This window comes from Anas acuta, chromosome 1 (genome assembly GCF_963932015.1).
Source record: "Anas acuta chromosome 1, bAnaAcu1.1, whole genome shotgun sequence".
Lineage (NCBI taxonomy): Eukaryota > Metazoa > Chordata > Aves > Anseriformes > Anatidae > Anas > Anas acuta.
In genome coordinates, this window is record NC_088979.1 from 67,237,336 (window position 1) to 67,256,660 (window position 19,325).

The 19,325-nt window shown below is 45.5% G+C and overlaps 1 protein-coding gene across 8 annotated transcripts in view; it reads left to right on the top strand.

The window, feature by feature from the left end:
• CRACDL (CRACD like) overlaps window positions 1-18,673 on the top strand; it is a 52,954-nt gene extending 34,281 nt beyond the window's left edge. For 7 of the 8 annotated variants that reach the window (XM_068680863.1, XM_068680830.1, XM_068680812.1 and 4 more), the window contains 5 exons: window positions 683-913; window positions 3,037-4,636; window positions 12,053-12,252; window positions 13,948-14,083; window positions 14,895-18,673. In XM_068680863.1, coding sequence (XP_068536964.1) covers window positions 683-913; window positions 3,037-4,636; window positions 12,053-12,252; window positions 13,948-14,083; window positions 14,895-15,043 — 2,316 coding nt within the window. In that variant the 3' untranslated portion in view covers window positions 15,044-18,673. The remainder of the gene's footprint in view (window positions 1-682; window positions 914-3,036; window positions 4,637-12,052; window positions 12,253-13,947; window positions 14,084-14,894) is intronic. The other variant, XM_068680854.1, reaches the window with a different exon arrangement.
• The last annotated feature ends 652 nt before the right edge of the window (window positions 18,674-19,325 follow it).

Below are 19,325 nucleotides of genomic sequence, written 5' to 3' on the forward strand. Positions count from 1 at the left end.
CCAGCTGCGTGAAAGTACTGCACCCTTTGGAGCGTTCAGGTTGGAAGTTCCAGGCCACTAGTAGGAATTGTCCATCAATTCCTTCCCTAGAGTAGTCTATAAATGAAATATTACACCTCAGGTAAAATCCCTGCTTATTTTACAGATGTAAGTACTTGAGGTGAAAATGCAAGCTGACATTAGTATCAATGCCATTGATGTTTGATTCTGTTTGAGGAAGGTGTTGTGGAGTTGGAAGGGACCTGATGCAGTACAGGAAGGTAGAGATGTTCCAGCCCAGCAAAACTGTGGGTAGGAGCCTAGCGGGCAGGGATGCTGGAGGAGAGACCCAGAAAGGAAACTGGCCCTTTAGGTTCTGTAGCTGAGTGCTCTTCATAAATCTGTCTTCTAAAATGTGTTGACCGTGCATTTCTGTGCTTTATATCTTCTAGTTAAATGTGGCCTGCTCTTCCCCACTGGGCAGTAATACCATGATACTCAAGCAGCTAAAAATGCAGAATTGCTAATGCCAATGTTCCACGTACAACAATAGGAAACGCACTGTATTTTAAAAGGGCGTCAGAAAGAAAAAGAAGCAACCTTAAAATGGCAATAAACATGGCCCCTTCTTTGTAGAATTGTTATATTCGTATCTTGGTTTCTTTGTTTGATTGTCTGCTTGGGGGTTTATTTCATTTTTTAGGTTACACTGGGTCCTCCTTCTAGACCTCGCTCTGCGGATGGTCAGCTGCTCCCTAGGCGTGGAAGTGCTAAAACTGGAGCTCCCCAGACACGTGATGTTAACGTTTCACCTGCAGCTGACTTTGACACTCCACCCGAGCTGTCCTCGTGCTTGGATAATTCTGCTGCTAAACACAAGCTTTTAATAAAACCCCGGAACCAGAGGTCCAGTAGAATGAGAAGATTTTCTCAGGTAATTGTGAAAATAAGCCATGTCACCATTGACACAAAACTAGGAAGTTCTTGCTGGACTTTGTATTTCAGGCTCAGATATAACAGGAAAAGTCAGATTGTGGCATGGACATCTTCCTGGTTGTTAATAGCTGTTACTTGATGAGTGTTTCTGGAGCAGACAGTAGCAACAGACTAAATATTATCAGATCACTTGTCAGCTCTCTTAATGCAGCAGTTTGTGTCACAATTTCTTCTTAAATTAACCGTGCAGCACAGTTTAGTATTTTGTCTGTGATCCAGAAATTGGGGCTGACTGCTTGATTTCTTAGTTAAAAAAATGTTTAGAAGGCGTTACATTCAACTTGTTTACTTTTCCTGGTCTGAAAGATGCTGTGAAATCTTCAGTCACTGAGAGACTGCTGATGGAGGAGCTGGTTTAAATCCCCAAATGTAACAGGGCTTATATTTTCAGAAATGACAGAAATAATAAGTTGTGACCTATTAGTTGGAGCCAAGTTCTGTACATTAGAACTTCTCCCTGCCCCCAAAATTTGTCAGCCTTTACATACACTACAGAGATTTACAAGAAGTCTCCACAGAAAAAAAACACAACAGCATGTAACTGCAACTGTTGTTGTTTTTTAAACCATCATTATAAAGCACCATTTTTCTGGTTCTTTGCTGTATCTTGGGAAGGGCATAGCTTCATTTTTCTTCTTTCTCTCCACTTTTTAGAATTAAAGCTTACAGCTCTTCTTTACAGTATTTACACTTTATTGTTTGTGGTTTCTTTCAATGTTTCCAATACATTAAAGCTGTTAAATTGGCTTGCTTAACAAAAGGAATATTATTCCCTCTGTCCTTAAATATTACTTAGCTGCTATTCTGTATTTTTCAAAATCTCTGAGTGATCTTTGGGCTTGGTAGAGCACTGCTGTGAGCAACACAATGATGAGGCCAATTATTTAGAAAAGCATATAAAGCAATAACTGTCTGATCAAACCTCTTCTCCCATTGTCATTTTATTACTGAAATACAATTGCTTTGTCCAATCTGCCTACAAACTACCAGATGATTGAGCCCTCCTGCTTTTCCATAAAGAGAGCTTCCACCTTTAGAAAATGCAGTTTTTAATATTTTCTCGCACAACTCTGCCTGTGCACTTTGCTTCTGGCTTGCCAGTACCTTCTTTTACGTTCCTGGGCCCTCACCGGATATGCAGCTGGCATTGCAGCTTTGTTTTTGCAATTGCACTTGCAAAGCAAGAAATTGGGAGAATCCTAAAAGCATCTTCAGAATGCAAGCTTCGTGTTCTTAGGACTGGGGCCCACATTCAGAATCCATATTACCTAGCAGCCTACAGTGACTCAGTGAGCTCGTACAGGCACCATATGAAAAAATGCATATTCAGTGATTTAATAACATGCTTTCTAATAATCCTGTGTGTTTAGCCAGTCCTTACCTGAAGTTTAATCTCCAGACCTCACGGGTAGCTACCTATGCATATATAAACTTTTATCAGATAGTGCAATTCTTGAAAGAAGAAGAAGAATTGTACACAAAGGAGGTGAGATTGTGCTGTATCGCAGTGCAATTAGGCAGAAGGCTGCCAAGTAAGGGTAGATATTTAGCTGGCATGGTGTGTCAGAGCCTGATGGACTTCTTAGTTTTCTGCTTTTCCTTCCATGCACCCTTCCCTCTTCAGAGTCATGCTTTAGGAAGAATGGGTTGTTTTATTTTTAATGCTATTATGGAGTAGCAAAACACAAAGGGACAGATTTTCTCTTTCGAGTGCTGCTTTTTGCTGAGGAGCAGCACAACATATCCAGTATGCTCTGGGGAATCAAGTGCCAAGGACAGTCCAGTGGTCATTGTTGTGATGAACTTCCCATCTATAAGGGCATGAAAGCGCTAGTTGTGCAGAAGGAAGTGTCACTGATGGCTTTTATGCTGGTGAAATGTGTTATTCCAGGATCTGCGGAGATAAAAAAAGCATCCAGGAGGTAGGTTAAGAAAAGTATGCTCAGCACTGGCGGCAAGTTTTGCCTTCCTCTGTAAGATCTTGGTTGTGAATGCCACGATAAAGAAAAAAATGTGAATCTGTACATGGTGATGGGGGCTTTCTGAATCTGTTTCTTGCAGAGGACCCAGTCTGAATCCCTGACTGATTTGAGCTGCACCCCAGAAGAAGAAGAGGATGATGAAAAGGAGGTGCAGACAGACTTGCCAGATGCCGTATTCAAACCCAGCGATCAGGAACTGCCATGCGGCACAGCTGCAGCGCAGGATGCGGCTTCCTGGCAGAAACCCAGAGTGCCTGAGGACCTTCCCCCTGCTTTGAGACCAGAGATGACTCAGCCCACTTCTGAGCCTGCTGTTGTACAGGAAGCTCTGCTACCAGAGAATAAACCAGAGGGCTGCCAACCAACACTGGAAACAACATGCGAGAAGTCTGAGGCCCCACTGCTGTTAGAAGGCAGAGGCTCCGTCACTTCTCCCTGTTCTGGCCCAGACAGAGAAGTAGAAGAGCAAGAAGATTCCCCAGGACCAGCGGTTCTCTTGTCTGGGGATGTGAGTAGTGATGTGTCAGCCCAGCAAGAAAGTGAGGAGCTTCCTTCTGTGTTTCCGGTGAATAAAACACCATCTGAAGAAGATATCTCAATTAGTAAGAACAGTGATATTTGCTCGGAAGAGTCAGAACAAAACACACAGAGGGATGATCAGATGCCTGCGGAAATGTCCTGTAATGAAGAGGCAAAGATTGAGGCCGATGTGTTGTCAGAGCCTAGCAGGCAGCTTTTTGTAGGTTCTGCACAGCCCACGGATTCGTTCCATGTTTCACATCCCACTGCTTCAGCCCGGGTGGGATCAAACGCTTCCTGGTCTCTAGAGAAAACAAAGACTGTACAAGAAGCAGCTGCTTCTGATAAAGAGAGCAGGCAGCCGCTGGTCCACAAAGAGGAAATTTTGGGGAAGAAAGCTGAAAAAGCAGCCAGTGAACTCAACGCCTTGAGAAAGTTTTCCGTCTCCTCTGCACGGGAGAGGCCGAGGACCAGGAGCCTGCACTTCCCAGAAAGCTCAGAGTCTGACAACCCGTTAAGCACCAGGTTCTTCCTGGCCAATGCAAAGGCCTCCTTGAAAGATGAGAAGCGGAGCGAAGATTCGCAGAAGGGATCAGATCTGGAGGAGGGAAAATGTAGCCCTAAAAAACAGACTTTGCTGCCAGAATCTGGCTCTGAGAACGTGGGCCAGTGCACAGCAGTGCTAGCTGCCTGCGTGTCTCCAGCTGTCGATGCTGTTCCGGTGCAAAGGGATTCGTCTGTGGTATCTCCAAATCAGCCAAGCTGTGAAGATAAAAGTCCTTTTCAAGTAAAACTTAGATCCACCTCGATGTCCTTGAAATACAGAGACTACTGGTTACCAGAATCAAAAGAAATTAAAAGATACAGCGCAGAGTTTAATTTTGAAAACGAGGGACTGACTTCGTTTCTAAAAGGTGATAAAGCGGAGATCAGAAAACCAGCTGATACAAATATTGATGGCTCTTCAAACGAAAAGATCAAATCCAAAGCAAAGTCCTCTGAACAGCTTAGCAGCAAGCCTCCGCTGCCTAAAAAGCCAGTCTTGCAAAACATCACTGCTCCAAATGCTAATGCAGGCAAGGACAAAGCTGTTCATGCTCCTGAATCCAGAAATGAAGACAGAGACTTGGAGAAAAAGCCAAATTCTTGTAAAGTGCCTGGTAAGCCTCCTGATACTTTATAAAGTTAGCTTAAATAATGAGCCCTGTTGTGTGACTCTTGAAATTGGTGAGCTTGAGCTGACGGCTCTGCCTTCGGTGGTGTTGCTCCCCGATTCTCTTTGTGAAAAGATTATCACAGCAGCAGGGAAGAAGCAGCAGACAGGTATTTTTAACTCTTTTTTTTTTTTTTCGTATTTTGAATTTTGTAGCATTGTTTAAAGGATGTTCCAAGTGACACTCACAAAAATAAGGTGCATTGGTGAGTATTGTGAAGCAGAAACACCGAGCTACCCAACGTCCCCATTCGGAGCTGCTTGGTGGGAATTCAAAAGGCAGGAGCACACATGAAGTGCAGTGCTCTGTGTGGGATGAGTGACTCAGATCTGTAGACCTTCTTTCTCACCATAGTACTGAGGCAGGAATACTACTAACTGCCTGGCATGCTCAGCATGCTCTTTGTACATTTTCTCTTCTGAGCCTTGCTTATTCATTTACCCATCTTCACCATTACTCACTCCTTGTTTAGAAACAAGAATTAGCTACCCTGCGGCTCGCCGGAGTTTAAAGCCAGAAGAGACCCCAAGATCAAGTCTACTGCAGATTGTTAAATTTCACCCAGTTGTCTGTATTGTAAGCCAAAATATAATTGGGTTAGAGGAAAAAAAAATCAGTCCTCTGAAGACTAATATATTGTGTGCCACAGGCGGGGAACAGAAAAGACAGAAAGCAACACCACAATCTGAGGTCTTTGCAACCACACAGTAAACAAGCTCAGTAAAGTACGTTCAAGCAATTCGAGCAGGAAAAAAAACTCTGTTCTTACATTCAAAGAGTGGCCAAAAGGGGAAAAAAAACCCTTAGGTCTTTCAGTATATGGGAGAAACTTCTTCCCTGTGCTGAATCTGTCCAGTCACAAGTCTGATGTTCAGCATGTGGGCAGGAGACACAGAGGTTGCTTTGTGCTGCTGTAGGGCTGCCCCGCTCCGGTCGCTGTGCTCCACTGGGGGTCAGGCTCTGAGCTTCGCAGTGGGGGAAAACCAAGCCAAAAGGAGACCTCAGGGCATGGCCTCAGGCCACTGGTGCTGTAGGGTGGCAGAAGCCTCTTGCTTTGAACAGCTTTGCAATGCATCCTGCTATTTCAGCATGCCAGGGCTAAGGCAGAGTTTAATTCTAAACACAAAACACTCTGCTCCAAATGGACCTGAGGTCCTTCCTAACCCACTACAGACCTTTCTGCTTAGAAATGGGATCGAGCACCTCCTTGTTTCAAGCCACCACATCAGCTGCCTGGGCACAACACCAGCTTGGGGGGCACAGGGGGCTCACACAGCAGCACCCCAGAAGAATTAGGCATTACTTCTGCAATGGGCATCTTAGAATTACAGAATCATAAAAATAAAGGTTGGAAAAGACCTCTTAAGATCACCTGGTCCAACCTTTAACCGAGCACTGCCAAGTCCAGCAGGACACCCTGAGCACCACATCTACACGTTTCTTGAATACCTCCAGGGATGGTGACTCAACCACTTCCCTGGGCAGCCTGTTCCAATACTTCACAACTCTTTCAGTGAAGAAATTGTTCCTAATACCCACCCTAATCCTCCCCTGGCACGACTTAAAGCCATCTCCTCTTGTCTTATCACTTGGTGCTTGGGAGAAGAGACTCAAGAGGCTCAAGAGTCTTGAGCAGTGAAGGAAAAATGACTTTGTAGGGCAGTGCATTGGCCCTGTGCAAGTGTCAATTTGGTTCATTTGGTTCAATTTTGGGCTTTTCAGCACTCCTGGTGCCAGAGGCACTGTGAGGGCTGGGGCAGGCTGGCTTGCCACCAAAGGTGGAAGCAGCAGTCTTCTCACCGGCATGATCTGGGGAGCTAACGGGGGATTGCTTGGCCTCTGTGGGGCTGCAAGGTGACTTTTTTAATAGACATGTGAAATCAGTCACCCTTGCTGCCTGGAGGAGTAAATTTTAAGTTTCTGGAGCTAAAGGTACAGGTTTTTGTAAGAATTTAAATGCTAGGCTGTGCTGTTTGGGGCTGGTATTCTATAAATCCTCTAAAGGGCAGAAACAACACACAATAACGGGTTATTACAATAGCAAAACCCTAAGTAATACCTGTGAGAGTGTGCACATTAGGATATAGAAAAATCAGCGACTGGGGGGCTGCAGTAACCAGACTCTCTCTAAAAGAGAAAAGGAACTCAAGGAAGGAAGGCGACTGTAATGGCGAATGAAATTGGTATGCCTTGTGTGGCAAATCTGGGCTTCAAAATGACTGGAAAAACATTTCTCTCTCCATAAAAAGCCATTGCTCTAATGCTGCCTATATCTGTCTATAGCTGAAAAGAAGGCTGCCCTCTTGTTTTTCCCAAAGAAGTTGTTTTTTAGTCTGTGTCAGGCTTTTTTCTGATGTTGCTGTTTTCCAGCAGTGAAACAGGCTGTGATGCAAACATAGCAATTTCTTCTGTAAAAAAAAAAAAAAAAGAAAGAAACATCAGTGGTAAAGATCCAACCAAAAGACAAATCCCTCGCAGAGCAGCTTGGAAAAGAAAGGCATTTCAGAAATATATAGCCAAACCTTTTCGAGTTGCTTTGTCTGAAGTTAAGGAACTGGCTGTGTATGCTGACACGGATGCACAGAGCACTTTAATAATGAAGGGGAAATATCGAGAACAGAGCATGCCGAGTGCCATGTGCATTTTTAAAGCCCTTTATGAAATATCTGGTGTTTCAAAAAGGAGCAAAAATACAACGATGGGGAATGGAATATGTGGAATGCAAGCATAAGCAGTCTTACAAAACAATGACACTTGTGTACACGGGGGGTTTTCATCCCCGGGTAAAGTTGTTTGGATTAGTTATGAGTATGTTTGCTTTCACAACACACAGGAAACACACAAACTAGCTTTGCTTGCTCTCCGAGGTACATCTTTCAAAAGCCTGTGATATTCTGCCTCAGACCTTTTGTATGGCAAAAGTAACCACTCTTTGCAGTCCTTGCAGGCGTAAGGTGCAGCCTCGGGTATGGGATCAAAATGTTATAAGGAGACTCTGCTGTAGTTTGTCCGCATAAAGGCTTTTAGATTTCAAGGAAGCAGGTACAGTATCTGAGGCCGTCTCTCAAACAAATCCATCCCCGAAGTTCAGGGCTGTGTTAAATACGTCTTTGCTGTGGTTGTTCATGTTTGCAGTGCACACACACAACCCTGCACACGTTTAACAGCCCTGCACACAGTAACAAGGCAGTTACGGATCCTCGTTTGTCCATGAAGAGTTGTGCTGTGCCTTCATCTTACTGTTCACACAGCCGGCCAGATGCACGTGAAAGAATGACACCCGACTGTCAGTCCAAAGTGGACACATTCATTTCCCCAATATTTAGGCAGGAGAAATCTCATCTGTAAGAGCAGCGCTGTAGCCTCTAAGAAGAAAATAAAATGCTGCTTTAGTAAGATGCAGAAGGAAAGAAATGCCTGCATTTAACCACTGCAGCAGGGGAATTTTCCCCTTTAGGGAGCGTTGAGCCAGCTCTGCTGCTGTCAGACCCAGCTGAGAAGAGCTTCAGTGACTTCTTATCTGCGGGAAAGAATTTAAAAGGTACGATAGGGTTCAGCTCATTTTTGGGGCAGCTGTCTTTGGTGGGGAGCCTTGAAGCTGAGGAAGTGGTGAGGAGCTCAGGGCTGGTGGAGCAGCAGGGCTTGTGTTTGCATGTGCTGGGGTGGAAGAGGTGGAGGAAGAGCTTCAGAAGCCTTTGTGCGTGGTTTCAAGAGGCAGCAGGCTTGAGCTGTAAATGCTGAGCTTTCCTGTGTGGTGACATGACGTGCAGAGCACTTGGACAAGTTCTGACCCGGTGCCCTCCTGTTTTCTGGGACTTGTCCCAAGGGGAAGAAGGGGCTCACTCTTCTTTCCAAAAGCCTCAGGACAAATCCTTTCCAAGGAAAGGAACAATCATGAGATTAAAACTGAGCGAAGGAGAGATAAATCACTACCATCCCTTATTAGTTCATGAAGTTATTAGGTAGAGGGTTGAACAGTGCATTGTTTAAAACAACGTGTTGTAAGCAGAGCTGAAGGACGTGATTCAGAATCCAGTTTTATTCAGAAATTCCTGAGTGCGATGTGAAAACGGGAGGCTCACCCCTGCCTCACGGAAGGAGAACTGAAAGGCAGAGCACTTGTGGAGCTGGGGGCATGCCAGCCCTGCACAGCTTCTGACAGAGGATGCTTCTGCTCGCGATTTGGGCTGTGCTGTCTCCCTGAAAGCAGTGTGTACCTGCTGGGAGCCGGCGTGTGTGTGACTTACGGGAGAAGTGGGAATTGGATGGGTCTTTTGGGTGCTTCTTGGTTACGCCGCAGCTCGGCAGTTCCTTAAATGCTGAGCTTTGTTGCACAGTGAATCACGAAAGCATCCTGACTGCCTCGTGACTGGATGGGGTGAGATGCGACAGGGAGGGCTTGTTTGGGCTGAGTGGGCAGTCGCTGAAATGAGGAAGATGTGCAAGTAACGCTGCTCTTGCCAATAGTCACTTCCAGAGAAAGCTTTTGGCCTTGTAGTGCTCTTCAGGACTCCAGAGTTTCATAGGAGAGACTCAGGCAACCTTCACCTGCAGCAGTGACTCGCTCCATGTGATTTCTCCTGCATTACTTTGCCACCTTCCATCTTTTGATAGTGCCATAAAGCAGCGGGAAGAGCGATGCGTGCACGCTGCCTTCCCGAGCTGGAGGCAGGAGGATGGAAAGGACCTCTGGGCAATGGGCAAGATAATAAATTGTGAACGCATCTCCTCGTCCCCGTACGGTAATTCTGGCTGACTGATAAGGTAGCAAATCCTGCACAGATTGCATCTAATTTTCTTTTTGCTGAAGAGAACACATTTCCCCTGCCTCGCCTGCCTGCCTTGCTTCCTGTAGCAGAGACTCTCACAACAACGAGAGAAAAACAAAATTGCTTGAAGAAGCAAGAGAGCCCCTCCCAGAAGCTCTTGATCCTCCTTGGTGTAGGTGTTACTGCTCTGCTGTCCTACTGTCCTAGGTCAGGCCTGCACAGGTACATACCTTTATCTTTAAGTCTTTTAAAGATGTTGATAAAGAGCTTTTTTATTGCTATTATCACAGGAGCGTTCTGATACCATCTCTTAGGGGATGATGTTTGGCTCTAATTTGGCCGCCTTCTAATTAGCATGACTAGGTTGTCTGGTTTCTCATCAAGGAGAATTATCTGAAAAGCCAAAATGTTCGATGCTGCCCATTGTAATATGCACCTTACAAAAAACATTGTTACAGTAGCAGTCTCCTGAGGTATCGCTGAGGGATCGGCAGCCCTGTCGTGCTAGGAAATGCATATCAAAATAAGAGAGGACCTCTAAATACGTGAGGATAACAGAAAGGGGAGCACAAGGAGCAGTAAGACCATTACACGCAGCACAGTAAGCAGAGCCTGAGCACAGCAGTCGCTGTCGGTATGGATTGTTTGGTGGGAGCTGAGGAAGAGCAACACGTGGTGCAGCTGGTGTTCACTGAAAGCCCTGTGGCGTGACAGGGAAATGGGACAAAGCACAGAGGGTGACTTTGAGTCGTGAGGACTAAGAAGTAACACCTGCCGTGTGTTAACCAGCAAAGCTGGGTTCCCAATATTATGGAAAGGCTTGAAGGGGGACTTCAGAGTAAAGGATTTGGTGTTGGTGGTTATCCTGGAGAAACCTGCTGAATGTGCCAGCTAATGTTTCGCTGGCATGTTAACGCTGGCCATCCTGCTTGTGGCACCACTCAGTATTTTTAAGGACATGGGTGATGGAGCTGTGTGTGTGCTTCTCACATTTGCAAGTACTACCAAGCTGGAAAGCCTGCGGGCAGGCTGCAGGACAAGAATAGAAATCAGTGTGCTCTTGAGAAGTTGGAGACACAGTTTGGAAAGAATATTTTTGTTAGAGACAAGTACGAAATGCTGCTATGTGTGCAAAAATAATTGGATGCACAGATGCAAAAATGGAAGGGAAGAAGGGAAGTAACACGAGCTGGAGCTCACAAACTAAATTTCAAGCAAGAATGATATAATCCTGTAAAAAAAAAAAAAACTCATTGTACTGACTGATATCTACAGGAAAATATCTCTATGGCATGTGGAGTGGCCCTTCCACTCCACCTGATGCTAGCACCATTTCATCACGATGATACCTGCCAGTTTTGAGCACCATCACTTGGAAGAAGATCTGGACTAAATTAGGACAATTCATACAAAAGCATCTAGAGGATACAACTAATCAGAATTACGTGTATATTTTTAAAAAATGAAATGCGGTCTAAGCCTTCAAATGTGTAAGAAGGCTGCCACAAGGATGGCATTGAATAATCTGCTCATCTCCACAGCGTGTAGGAGAATTTATGGATTTAAATTAGAGCAAGGAAGATTTGGTTTACCCAGCGGGAGAAAATCTAGTGGAAAAAGAACAGCCAGGTCTCTGGATAGGTCGTCTAGGAAGGCCGTGAGATCTGTCCCGTCATTAGAGGGTTTTAAGAACAGCCTAGATGTTGGTGAGGATAGAGTTTGTGTGAAATTGGTCTCGCAACTGATTCTTGCCTTCCAGCTGAAAGACAGACCAGGTGACACCTGGAGATCTCTCCCGGCGTTAAATTCTCGGCCTGTGAAATGAGACAAAAATGAAGCATCTTCCCTTGGCCTTAAAGAAAACCTTGTTTTCTCTCTTTGTGGTTTTCAGCTGACACAGGCTGTGCAGCGCTTCCTTGCTCAGCTAACTGGTGTGTCACGGGGAGGTACAGCAGTGACGTGAGGAAAGCCCTGAGCAAACAAACTTCACAGCCCTCGCAGCACGTGCCTGGGTTCACAGACTGCAGCTCGTGTGAGGGCTGCCTGGGCGAGCAGCATCCCCTTCATCCCCCGTGCCTGCACGAGGCATCTCAAACGTGCCTTCAGAGACACCTGCCTGCTTTTGTCACAGGGCCACGTGCTTCTAAATAGGTCACAGCTCTCCAAAAACATCTGCCACCTCCGTGGGGTCCTGAGGCGGGGTGACAGCAGCTGAGCACGGGTCAGCGATCCCTCCCGGCTGGGTCTGCCTCGCCCCTGGCCCCTGAGCAGGGTGATGAACTGGGGAGGAATTACCTTTGTAACCCCACGGCCCAGCTGTGTCCAGCTTTGAATCAGCTGCTGCTCTTCTGCAGGGGGAAATGGGTAGTTTGATGGAGCTTGATTGACTTCCCTGCATCTCCCTCACCAGTAGACGTGGTAGCTTAAAATGGTGAACACATGAAAATTGCTCTCTGGAGAGCAAGCTAAAAAGAATTCCTATTTCCCCAGGCTTATCCCACTCTGTGTGACAACCCAGTGTGTTGAGCAAGTGAGAGCTGAAGCTAATTACAACTCTTTTGAGTAACCACGTGTATAAATAATCTGCCAACAGAGAGAAGTGTGCCTTCCCTGGTGACTGCTGGAGACTCCAGAAGGGATCCTGACAGTCCCACTGAGCCCGCCTGGATTACCATCGCAAGGCAGAAGCAGAGGGGCACGCAGCAAGAGCAGGAACCCGACAGAGAGAAACTCGTGACTCCAGATGCTAAATTAGACACAGAGAAACAGAATAAAGAGAAGGAAAGAGCAGAGGTACGTTTGGTACAAATTGGGGATGCTTTCGTATCCCATTCCTGCAGCAGTCTTCGTATCTACTGCTATTCTACCAACCAAATGCTGCAATGATCACAGATACTGAATGAGTACAATCATAAGTAACAGAGACACTGCTCTCGTAAATGTGTTACCGATGCAGAGTCCCCTGGTTATTCAGATAAATACTTTTATATCTCCAAGAAATCCTGGAAGTAAGAGAGGTGTGTGAACTTCCTTGGGTTCCCAATACACACTCACCAGACCTGGGGTGTGTGTTGTAGGCTAAAATAACCCAAATGAGGTGCTGAATTGTAGGGTCTCTCTCAATACAGCAGGAACAAATTCCCTTAATTATTCTTCTAAGCACACCATTGCACTGAATCTCCTACACCTTCTGGCTGAGTTAACACTGAATGAAGAGCTTGGTCCCAGAAGGATTTTAGAGCAACAATTTTTAGAGCTCTGAGAAGTGAAACGGGATAAAAATAACTTTCACACTTGCAGCCGGTGCCAAGATACAAATTCTGGCTCTTTGTACAGGGATAACTCAGGCGCACACGTGGTGCCACAGAACATGGGCCGACGCTGCCTCTTCAAAGATCCCCTGCAAAGGAAGGTGATACCTGTAGCAAGAGATCTTCCCGGGTGACAAAGCTGTGCTAGCAGAAGCACTTGGTGTTAATGCAGAATACTAACAAGGCTTCCCTGGTGCTGGGCTGGCTCGTGGAGGCAGCAGCGTGCGAGTGCTGCCTGTGTCTCCTCGCCTATACCAGTTTACCATTCCCAGTGCAAATGACCTAGTTTCTTGCTTAAAAATGGTAGTATAAGAAACCCAGATCGCTGTGCTATTCCCTCGAATAAGAAAAGATGTCTAGGTGATGAAAAATAGCAGTGGGTAGATTAACAAGAAATAAAATCTAATAAAACGTCTAGGCAGGATTGTGAACTGCAATAATAGGCAGCATTGTCACCGCAGTTAAAACACTGCGGGTTTAAATAATCCCAAAGTACGGTTTCTGTGTCAAAATAGGAAACTCCAGATTGTAGTTGGCAATGTTCCCTAAAATTCATGCCACGCGTTTAATTTCCCTGCATCAGCTAAGAGAGAAGCATGCCAAGATGCTCCTGACGGCAGTGTGCGAGGCGTGGTGCCGCTGTGCTGCTCACGCTTCCTCTTGCTCTCATGTGGCACCAGGCACTATCGCTTCAGGGTACTTCTTGATACTGGCAAAAAAAAAAAAACATGGGAGGATGTGTTTGATTTCCTTTTTATGGAAATTTACATTTGATCCTCCAAAAAAGCAGTGTACTAAAACACAAAATTTGGGAGGTGGAGGGGAAACATGAGAGAACAAGGCTGTTTCTATGTCCTCTATATGTTAGTAGAGGTTTCCAAAGGGCTCGGAGTACATTTTTACTTTACAACAGCCTACTCATAAACACTGTTATGAAAAGATATACAGAGGACTAGTTTCAATTTGTGAAGTTGAGTACTGTGGGCACTAACGTGAACCCCCCAGAGCTCTCTGTACAGTTACTGGTTTGAGTGAGAGGAGTGGAGCTGGTGTGTGATAAGTCCCTGTGGTTTGGACCACAACAGGCACCATCATGTTCACTCCCTTTTGTTCTTGTTCTTCCAAACTGGTCATGTTCTCTGGGCATTATTTGGATTTTATCCCTCTCTGTACCTAGGAGCCAGTGAAGCAGCAATGGAGCAAACCTTCATCCTTGGCACTTAAACCCACTTCTGAAGAACAGAGGAAAGAGTCAAAGTCTGAAGTGAAGGAGCCGCTGATGAGAACCAATTCACTGTCACACTTTGTCCCCGGTAGGAAAGAAAATGCTTGAAAAGTAGCTTCTTATCTCATAACCTCGTCAGAAGAAATCTTGCTCAAGAGTGCAGGAGGAGTAGGGGTTAGATCCTAATCTCTTCCCCAGTCCCACATCAGCAAGAGCAAACTGTTTTCTCAGCGCTCATGCCTGGAGTTTTATGGTGCCATATTCCGTTTCCCTCTTTGATCACACAGTAGTCAAAACGCAGGTTGAAAGAAATGTGAATCAAGAGTGCCAGGCCACTTCAAAGGATTGGGTCCCAAACGTAAAAAGCAAAATGCAGGCAAAATTATTTTCAGCAGTGTTCAATTTCCACGTGTTTTCCCAAGCAAGCAAGAATGATGTGATCACCAACTATCTGCCCATCAGCCCTCCCCCAATAACTTTGCATCTACCTGGTGAATTCAAATCTGAAAGAAGGGCAGAAATTTGGATGGTAATAAAATTCCTGTGAGTTGAAGGTTGGGTAAAGGAGGAAGTCTCAAATGAGTGCTCTCGCTAATGGAAAGTCTCGCTCTTGTTTGGCCTGGCTGTTAACACAGAACATGGCAAGGAATCGAGGTCACCTTATTGTTTTTAGTAAGTTTAGGGACCAAAATGTATTTGTCATTTCAAAACCAAACCAAACCACTGCATTCTGTTGTGCTCAGAATGGCTATTGCCTCAGTAATGTCTCGTAGAAGTTTTGATGTGAAATGCAAAGATTTCCTACTGCAGAGCAAGACTCAGCAAGTTTTTAATGGGAGAGTTAGGCTGTATAGCTGCACAGCAAGCTAACGTAAACTGTACCTGTGTTTTATTCACAGTAGCTCAGTCACAAGCACTGACGGATAAAGAGGAGGAAATCATTCCCTTTAAGAAAGCCAGTAATGCTGCTCCAGACCAGCCATCGTGGATGGAACTCGCCAAAAAGAAATCTCAAGCCTGGAGTGATATGCCCCACATTATAAAGTAGAATGATGCAAACAAATGACATCTTTTCTAATTAAGTCAACTACTAAATCGAACTTCTACAGACCAGCTAATCACGATGAAGAATCTCTGATACCAGAGAAGGCTCTTACTATACAGCTGTGGAGAATGTGTGCAATAGGTGCAGTCAAAAAGTTTACCTGAAGCAATTGCAGCAATCAGGATTGCAATGGATTATTTAAATTATGCTGAGGACATACTTACACTTTGGAAAACAAAATTTCTGCCTTAAGTATTTCCTGTGTTTTCTGCATTTTAAGATGTTTGTATCAAAAGAGGATCTTTTTAAAATTTTGCTGAATTTCAGTCGTTGCTGGAAACTTCTGTTTGTCATTTTTTTCCTCTGTTTACATGTATAAATTGTGCAGTAACATCCCGATTCTGTTGTGTTTCACTGGAATTGCCCGACGCTTTTTCTGTCAAAGCTGTTTGGACCGCAGAGGTTTTCATGAATAGCTCCTAGAGAGTACTCCACTAAAATGTGTTGCTTGAGCTTTGTGTTTGCCTAGCTGAACCGAGAGTGGTGCAGCCTCTGGTTTTAGGTTACATTTCATGAGACACAAGTGTGCACGTGAGCAGGAATAAAAATTCCTCCACTCCTTCTATGAACAACCTTGGTTGCACAATATTTGCTAGATAGCGAGCAATAAGGAAACTGAACTGAAGTAGCAAGCTCATTGAAGCATTCCAATCTTTCCTATCTGAATTTATCTGGTTGCAACTGTTTTTCCTTTCTGTGAAATCATCATTCTCAGTTAGGAGCATAGCATTAGAGGCAACAGACAGTTTGTATGTTTAGTTTAAAAAAAAAGAACTGGAAAGCCTTGAGCTACAGCCCAAACTGAAATGTTGGAAGAAACTGTGAACTCCATTGCAGTGTCAGCTTCAAATGTCACCCCCTACCGACTCATAATTATTCTCATTAAAAAATAATAATCATAGCATCTCTGCACTTTACTACCTTCATATAATATTCTCACACTGTGCAACTTGAGTTTCCAGCACCAGTTTGGGACTCCAGCTCATGAAGTGTAGGCAATTCACCTTCAGCTGCTTAACAAGGTTGAAGAGAGAAATATTTGCTGCTGATTGACCAAAATCACTCTGAATGTGTTGTAGCACCTTCCCATGAGTTATGCAATTGCAATTAAAGGAGCTAACAACAAAACCCATTCCAAAACACTGGGAATTGAATGCGCCACTGCTAAGGCAAATGTTTCTCTTTGTGTATGGGTGTACACCTGAGGTGTTGCCTTACCACTGCACTCCCTAGGTTTATTTATGTTTGTATTTGTGACTTTGGGTTTGTTGTTGCATTAACATTCCTTTCAGAAAAAAATAATAATGCGGGGACACCTTAGGAAACCTAGGATTTCCCAAGAAGCACATCTGTGATGTTGAAGTTTGTTTTCTCTGAGGAGGTGTGGAGTAAAACCCAGCCTCGCTCAGTGACAATTATTTCATTTCACAACAAATAAGCAGGGCATTGGAGTGTGTGAGTATCCGAGGCTCCGACAGCAGATTTTGGACAGATATCGTTCATCACAGAAAACAGGAGGACGAAAACCAAGTGTTGTATTATTTATCAAAGCCAGGAAGCTCGCGTGGTTGCCGAAGGCCTCGCTCAGCTTTTTGCCCAGCTGCACCCAGCTCGCCAGCCAGCCGGCAGCGGGGCTGGCTCCGAGGTGGTTCCTGCCGACTGGCCCGGGGTTTTCTCTTTTACAGAGGCCACAAAGGGCATTGGAAGTGGCGAGACAGCCCTCTGCTAACAGAGCCACAACAGAAATTGTGACTTGGCTGCACGACAGCAGCCTTGGGCTGTGCTGTCCAAAGGCTGGTCATGCAAACACTTTTTTGTGTTGTCCCCACCATGAGAATGGGTGCACAACCCTTAATCTCAAGGGTTTTTTGCTTTGTTTTTGTATCCAGGTCATCCTCTAGGATCTACAGTAGAAATGGGCACATTTTTCAGATACCATAAGCAGCATTTTAACTCCCTCGGTAATAAATAATTCATTAGCATAAAGTGTTATTTAAAGATACATTGTTGCTATCTGTAGCAATCTTCAGCAAATGGTTTCTGTATTAATGGACTGTAATATATGAAAAAAGGACCCAATATGTGCTCTCCCATTATTGCCAAAGTCCCAACCCACATCCCATGCATCAGGAGATGTAAATCCCAGAATCGTCTAGGTTGGAAGAGACCTCCAAGATCACCGAGTCCAACCTCTGGCCTAACAGTAACCAGTCCTCCACTAAACCATATCCCTAAGCTCTACATCTAAACCTCTTTTAAAGACCTCCAGGGACGATGACTCAACCACTCAAGGTATGGTCCACCTCCTTGCAGTCCTCCCACTGGCTAAAATCATGAAACCTGATGAACTGTGACTATTTCTGGAGTGCGAGCTGTGCAGCAGCTGCGTGGGGAAGCCTGGAAAGCCCTCGGACTGCCTCCTGTTGGAACAGGCTCAGGAATAACGGAGCAGGAAGGTGGGGGTCCGCTGGCATGGCCTGTGCGATCTCAGGGAAAGCAACACCCGGGTGCTCCCCATCTCAGACAGCTCTTGGACGCCTCGTGGGGTGTTCTGGAGCAGGAGGCTGCAGATACCGAGGGTTTAGGTGCTTCGAAAAGCAGCTAACACATTTGTGGAGTCAAAACCCATCAAGTGATGCTCAACACGAATGGCGGGGCCTTGGCCTGGGAGGTTGCTGAAGGCTCTGGCTGGTGGACTTGGCTTCTGCGCCGCCTCCTACCACAGCCATCAGCACTGGCCTGTGTGAAAGCAGCCCCGTGGTCCTCCGCAGCTTGGACTTGGCCACCCAGGGGAAATTTCATCCTCTCACGGCATCGCTCTGTACCCTCGCTTCTTCATGCCAAGTCTAAGGGTCGTGCGAGTGAGTCCTGGCACCGCTGCGTGGTCAACAGGCAGGTAGAAAACAGGTTTTGAACCCGTGTGTTTTGCTTTGGACAAACGCCTCATCAGCGGCAATGGAAAGCTGCAAATACAAATCCATTTTTCTTCTCCGTATGAAGGGTGATTTATCGTTCACGCTTCACGCCACCGGAACAAGCCTTTCAGATCTGATCAGCTTTCCTAAGGACGTCAGTGCACGTTTCCAGCCGAGAAGCAACATGACTGACTCCAGCCGATCCATTCTGCTCAGGCAGCTGCAATATAGATGGTCGGTACAGAACATCCAACACTGGCATCAAACCTAAAAATTCACCCTTTGTTCGTGACTCACGCGCATAAACGGACGCAGTTTGGATTGCAGTCAAAGAACAACAACAAAACACTTGGGAAACAGAACGGCTTCCTCTCCCAGAAGTGATTTGTGAGACGTCTTTGGCCTTCTGTCTGAGGAGCAAGGTGACATTTGGCAATCAGTTTTGTCCCCGCTGGTGAAGCGCCCCGCGCAATGCAAATGCAGCCGCGTGCCGTGCATCTTTCTCTGCAAGACCTGTACATTCGGTGACTTAGTTTACGAGTGGGATTATCGTAATTAGCTACCTCCTAATGTTTAGTAATTTTAAGTAAAAAAAAAAAAAAAGACTAAATGATTTTTAATGTACAGCAAAGCGTAATAAATGTTTAAGGCCAAAATAGCCCTCCAGCCTTTACTTTGATATGGTGTTATGTGCTGTGTTGCTTTTGACAGTAAAAGCGTTTACGAAATGCATTGCATTTTTCTGAAGATGAAGAGGAATATAAAATCTTGTTGTCAGGGAAAATATCCAGCAGCAGCGTAGCGAGCAGCTCGCTGTAATTTTGCAACGCCATTAATCCCCTTTTAGTTTGGAGGGAGCGCAATAAACATGCCAAAATGTTTGCTTTGTAGACGTGATGAGCACTCAGCTGCGGGTAACAAAGGTTTAATTACAGGATTCCGTGTTTGCGGCTCGCAGATCACTTCTGCACTGTTACAGAGGAAAAAAGAGGGACCTGTGAGCACGGGGCCGCGCTGTGCAGCTCATTAAGCCCCAGGGTAAGGCACAACCTGGGTGACCCGGCACGGCCTTGCCACGCAGGACTGACTTCTGCAGAAGGAGTGGGCACAGCTCTGGGGCTGTCCCCTTGCTCCGTGGTGAATTTTACCTTAGCTCGCTTCTTCCCAGGGTTCACCAAGCTGCCCAGATGTTGGTGGGAGGTATTGAGCTCGAAGAGATGCGATCCTCTGTTGTCTGATCGTCTGATCTCAGAATAAATACCAATAGGAGGTTTTTATGGATTATTACTCCCAGGTAGTTCTCTGCCTCG